The sequence below is a fragment of the Humulus lupulus genome, chromosome 2 (assembly GCF_963169125.1).
Source record: "Humulus lupulus chromosome 2, drHumLupu1.1, whole genome shotgun sequence".
Classification (NCBI taxonomy): Eukaryota; Viridiplantae; Streptophyta; class Magnoliopsida; order Rosales; family Cannabaceae; genus Humulus; species Humulus lupulus.
In genome coordinates, this window is record NC_084794.1 from 10,761,844 (window position 1) to 10,767,417 (window position 5,574).

Below are 5,574 nucleotides of genomic sequence, written 5' to 3' on the forward strand. Positions count from 1 at the left end.
CTTAGAAGCACGTTTTTAACCAAAGAACTCGGGTAGCGAGTTAAATTTCTGGTTCACCGTAACTGTTCTGGGGTTACCAGGGCGTACAATATAAATATTAAAATTGCAACCAAACATGAGCCAGATATTCATCATAGTTGTGACTTTTTCATTAAATTATTCGAAAGGATCGACTCGTGCTGAGTATCACAATTATATTCACATAATAATGTGGTCTCAAATGCATAGAATATAAAATTACAGTTATACCCTCAACGAGTCAAAATTACGAAAATACAAATTTTTAACAAAAACAGACATTTAAGTATATTTAATACACATAAACATACATAAATAGTTTTGGGACACTTCACTAACAATTTGTACAAAAGTAGATTTGAGAACAACAAAGTGAAATATTTATAACTTAAATTTAAAAAAATGAAAAAATAATCTCAAACATGACTTTAAAAAGGGATTGTATAAATTAAAAGATGCATAAAAAAATAGTAGTAATAATTATTTAAGTTAAAATTGGAAGATAAATAAAAATAAAGAGTCAATTAATATTTAGGTCTTAAATTAATATTAAAAAAAATCACATTAAATCCAACATATTAGGAAAAACTCGCAATAATAAATTACCATATGGATAATAATAATTTGCAAAAGAAAATGAATAATAAAATCTTATACTCTAATTCCATTAAATACTTGAAAAAACCACAAAATAAAAAAGAATAAATAAAGAAATAATTGAAAGAGAGTAACTGAAAAATAGCATTAAATTAGAATCTAAAAATAGAAGTGGTAAGTATGAAAAATTAATATTAATTTCTCAATTCGTTTCTTGTAAAAATAACGAGGATGAGAAAATGAATTTAAAAGGAATAAAGAGTGAAGCAATTGGAGAAAAATGGTTATTTAAAAAAAAAAAACTTATATTCGCACAACAATTGTCCAAAAAATTACATATGGGAGGGATGCTTCAATCTTAGGGGATGAAAATTATTTAACAAGATACACAGGAAAACATAATTGAAATAACAAATATCAAAGTAAAAATGAATATTTATGATAAAAATATCTAAATTATTACATTTTTATCACTTAAGTACTAAGTTATATTTTTGCCGGAAAATATACCTTCCATCCATGTTTTGTTTTAGCCATCAGTTCTAATCGTTAAGTGTGTTTATGACATGTTGGCGGAAATACAAAATTAAATTAATATTTGTGGTAAAAGTATCAAACTTAATAAATATGTGCGGTAAAAATACCTAATTCATGAGATATTTGTGGTAAAAATATTAAAGTTATAAGCAAATTTGACATCATGTTATATAGACTTAATGACAAAATAAAATTATAATAAAATATGAACGGAATATACTTTTATGGACAAAAAATAACTTGAGAATTTAAGTGTTATAACCATAATAATTTAAGTATATTCGCCATAAATATAACAATTAAAAATAAAAAAACTTTCCAATAATATAGAAGCCTTACGTTCTATTAGATTGAATTTGGCTTTTCTTACATAATCAAATCCTTGTAGTTGAAAATGAGTGAAGAAAAAGATGTGGTTGGTTGAAGTGGACGAAAGGGAATCGTTATTATTATCAACTTCATAAGTTAGCAAAGAAAAAAAAGTGATAAAAGAGTGCATATATATTAATAATTTTATGATAATATTTTTTTTTTTAAAAATTGAATACATTTTACTCGAAAATAAAGAAAAAAGAACTTGACATGTATATTTTAAATGATATATTTTTTGGACAAAAAATGGCATTTAATAAACTAACAACTTTTATTTTAATTTTAAAAAAAAAAACTCATAAATTGGTGTGTAGTGCTTGAGAGTATAGATTTGTAATAATTTTTAAATGAGAAGATTAGCACATGTATCATTATAAACATGTAATTATCAAAAAAGAAAAAAAATCCTCCTATATTTTTTTTTATAACAAAAACGTTCATGATATTTTCTCCTATTTATTACTATCACTTTTTTTTCGAGAATTGGGATTTTTCATTATGACAAGACGAGATTTTCTCTGTTTTATTATTATTTTTTTTTTGTTTTTATCTTACTTTAAATAATAATACTGCAAAACAAATCTTACCTTAAATAAAAATTATTACCGAGAATTAATAGTCAGATTATACGTTATTTGTCCGAGCAATTAAAACCCATTTTCCTTGTAAACCCCTCCCATTTTGAGCTAAATTACTAAAAACCCCCATAAAAGTGACGTGTCAGAATATCAACGCACGACTACATTTCCTACAATACACCGCGAAGCTTAGAATCTAATTTCGCCATAGACGTAAAGCTTTCCCTCGTTTTAGTAGTTCAAATTTCGAATAATACTACTCAACGACTCCTCTCTCTCTCTCTGTCCCAGTAGAGAGTCCCTCAAAACCCAAAAAATCACCAATTAAAGCCTTTTCAGAAAAAAAAAAAAATTAGCAAAGAAAAGTTAGGGTTTCATTTTCTTTAATCCGTTAAATTTTTTTTCCATGATATGCCCGCTGTTGAATCGTGACCTAGGGTTTGTTTGCAGATCAGTTTTGGGCTTCCTTGACAGGTCGATTGCCGGAGCCATGGGTTGCTTCATTGCTTGCTTTAGGGTCAGGGACGATCGCCACCATCGCCAGAGGTCACAGCCTCACCTCGTTTCTGAATCTTCTAATCCAAAGCTTACGGTGCGCGTGATTTCGTTTTTGTTTGGTTCCCGAGAAAATTCAGTGACGTACAAGAAGCTGATTCTTTAGAAAAATGAAATAAAAATTCATTTGATTTGCAATCTTTGTTGTGGGGATGACAATTGTGAGGTTTTTAACGCTGTTTCTATTTTTATTTTGTGTTTTCGTCTGTCATGATCAGGAGGTTGTAATATCTCAAAATCGTCTTTCGTCTCTGTTTATTTCCGAAGGTATATTTTTTTCCAATTAAATGAGCTTTATTTTTATATTCTAAAGCAAATGTTAACCATGGCTGACCTTTGTGTGTGTTTAATTTGAAGATAAACAAGATTCTCCTTGTAAGAATAGTGGAGGTGCTGGTGCTGGTACTCCAGAAATTGATAAGGAGCTTAAGGACGAGGTATGCTTAATTAGCTTCAAAACAACATTATGTTGATACAATTTAAATGCACGATTATAGAATTCCCAGCATCATAGTTGTTGGTACATATTATAAACACAATTTGGTTACATTCGTGTGATTAAAGATTATGCTGGGTCTGGGTCTCTTGTTCGAAAAATAGATTATGCTGGGTCTCAGTTCATTTCTTTTGCTTTTGGAAAGTGGAAGTAAAGAATAAAGATAATCTTTTATCATACTGGGTCCATTGTTGTAGTAGTTGTCACTAAAGCATTATGGTGATTCTACAGAACTAGTAAAAGGTTATTGCTCTCAGGGTAGGTATTGTTTGTGGCACTGGCGGAAAGTGGACTTGGTTTTTTATTTTATTTAAAAAAAAACTGAATGTTAATAGAGCTCTTACGGTCTAAAGCTAGTTTTTTGGGTAATCTCTTGGCTATCTAGATTGTAGATTGACGTGCTTCTTTAAAGGTCATCACTTGTCTTTATGGATTCTGTTTTCCAGGCCAGGTTTCTTAAAGCCTGTGGTACCTTAGCAGAGACTCCTATTGAAATTCGCAAAGCTTCTTCTAAGTGGAACAGCTCACCTCTTCATGATGGAGATTCAGAGACTTCAAAATTCCATTCGTGGCTTCCCAATACATCCATTAAGAAACTTCAGTTGGAAAACCAAATTGACCAACCCTCTACTCCAACAAAACTCTCCGAAGAGAGGCCTCACGTCTCAGGTTCTTTAGAGTATACCCCTGGCAGGTAGAACTTCGAAAAATGGGCTAAAAAGCCTAATTTTGTGACATACTTGTCCACTGTTTTTGATTTAAAGGAAAAAGGCTGGTTTTTAATTCTGGTTCCATAGATGGGGTATCTTAATTTATTCTCTCTTTGTCACTGTTAGTAGCTCTTAGAAAATAGAAATGATATTTGATGTTTGTTTCTTTATCTTGTCTTTTCAGTAGTTGTGTATCAAATGTTCAGAACTCGGGAAGAGTCTCTGTTGGCTCTACTGAAGGCAGTGGTGCAGGTGGCAGTTACTCAGCAGCTACGAGTCATGCTTATCCGACTGAATATGTTACAACTTTAGAAACACCTCAACTTTCAGCCACAAATGCTCCATGCAGGAACAAATCTGTGCGATTTGAATGTGATTCAGATTTATCCTCCTTTGGGGGTTCGTCATCTGAAAATGGTAGCCAGAATTTAAAGAGAGCTGAATCACCAGGTAATCAGAGCATATCAAAACGTTCACCCTATCCAACCCCACATAAGATTTCTGATGAAATGCAAACGCCTGGAACTGTTTTCCCCTCAAACTTGGATACTTTTCCAAATGGGAAGATTCGAGTTAGGTCGCAATATGTATATCCAGTTTTGAACCCAGTTGAAAGTGTCTCACAGTGGAATGTGCTGAAGGAAGAAGATCCTAACTTTGACCAAATTTCAGGTGAGTCAAGAAAATCTCTTGATCAGCCTGAAAGTGCAACGCCTATGTCGAAAGAGACAATCGGAGAAACTTTGTCAGAGGAGTTAAATGTTGAAGCTAGTTTGTCTACCTGGTTGAAGCCAATACCATCGATTAAGGACGGCAATAATAAGAACTTTGTTGGTGTTTCTGGCCCTGGCCGTCCTCGAGTGGCTAGAACCCCTATGGACAGACCTATTATTGGGATGGTTGCTGCTCATTGGAATGAGGATGATCCCTCTCGTATCTCACCCAAGTGGTGGGATGGGAATGGAATTCCAAATTCAACCAATAAGTACAAGGAGGTATACACACTTCTCCCTTTTTCTTCTTTCCCCCTTTCATCTAATCATTGGTAGTAAGAGTAGTTATTACCAATAAAACGAACAATTGTTATGATTTCAGGATCAGAAGGTCAGTTGGCATGCAACACCTTTTGAGGAGAGGTTAGAAAAGGCATTGTCTGAAGAAAGTTTCATCTCCCAGAGGTATGAAGATACGGATGCTCATTACTTTATTACTCCGATCGTCTCTGTGAGAGTTGAAAGTCCAACCAATTTATATGTTAACATTACCATGACTATGATATTTGGAAGACACTCGGTGTTTGTTGGATCCTCAACAATGATAGGCATTTCTAATGAGACTTTTTAAGCCAAAAAGTAGTGAACTTTGTCTACTAATTCTAGGAGATGACTTCTGATGGTGTGTGGCTTTTTTGATATGCAGGCAGCCAATTCAAGGAAAGCCTATAAATTTTGATGAGAATGATGAAAATGATACGGCCCTTTCTCAGTTGCAATCTTCACCCCATCCGAAATCTCTTGTTTCGTTCTGATGAGTTTGCATTGTATTGCCAGTTTATTGTTACATCTGATATTTTGTTGATGTAGTTGAACTTCACAAATATCAAAATCTCATGGATTGCATCAAGCCATTAAGATTTGATTGGAAAATTCCGTTTTCTGTGTGTACATAAACAATGAAAGCCCCCCCATATCTAAGGTTTTGGTTTGGCTAA

At 32.7% G+C, this 5,574-nt stretch overlaps 1 protein-coding gene across 2 annotated transcripts; it reads left to right on the top strand.

The window, feature by feature from the left end:
- Positions 1-2,358: 2,358 nt before the first annotated feature.
- Positions 2,359-5,574, top strand: LOC133817260 (protein JASON). 2 transcript variants are annotated; one of them, XM_062249726.1, is made up of 8 exons: positions 2,359-2,694; positions 2,876-2,924; positions 3,015-3,094; positions 3,600-3,847; positions 4,048-4,313; positions 4,536-4,858; positions 4,959-5,041; positions 5,283-5,574. In XM_062249726.1, exons 1-8 carry the CDS (start codon positions 2,509-2,511, stop codon positions 5,389-5,391), a joined length of 1,344 nt encoding a protein of 447 aa, XP_062105710.1. In that variant the 5' UTR covers positions 2,359-2,508; the 3' UTR covers positions 5,392-5,574. The 2 variants fall into 2 exon arrangements, with proteins under 2 accessions (XP_062105710.1, XP_062105709.1); XM_062249725.1 differs by having other exon boundaries at positions 4,048-4,858.

Excerpts from the sequence above, each read along its gene's own strand:
- LOC133817260 (XM_062249725.1), top strand. The coding sequence starts at position 2,509 with ATGATATGCCCGCTGTTGAATCGTGACCTAGGGTTTGTTTGCAGATCA. Across the intron at positions 2,695-2,875 it reads CTTCTAATCCAAAGCTTACG|GAGGTTGTAATATCTCAAAA; the intron begins GTGCGCGTGATT and ends TGTCATGATCAG. Across the intron at positions 4,859-4,958 it reads CAACCAATAAGTACAAGGAG|GATCAGAAGGTCAGTTGGCA; the intron begins GTATACACACTT and ends TTATGATTTCAG.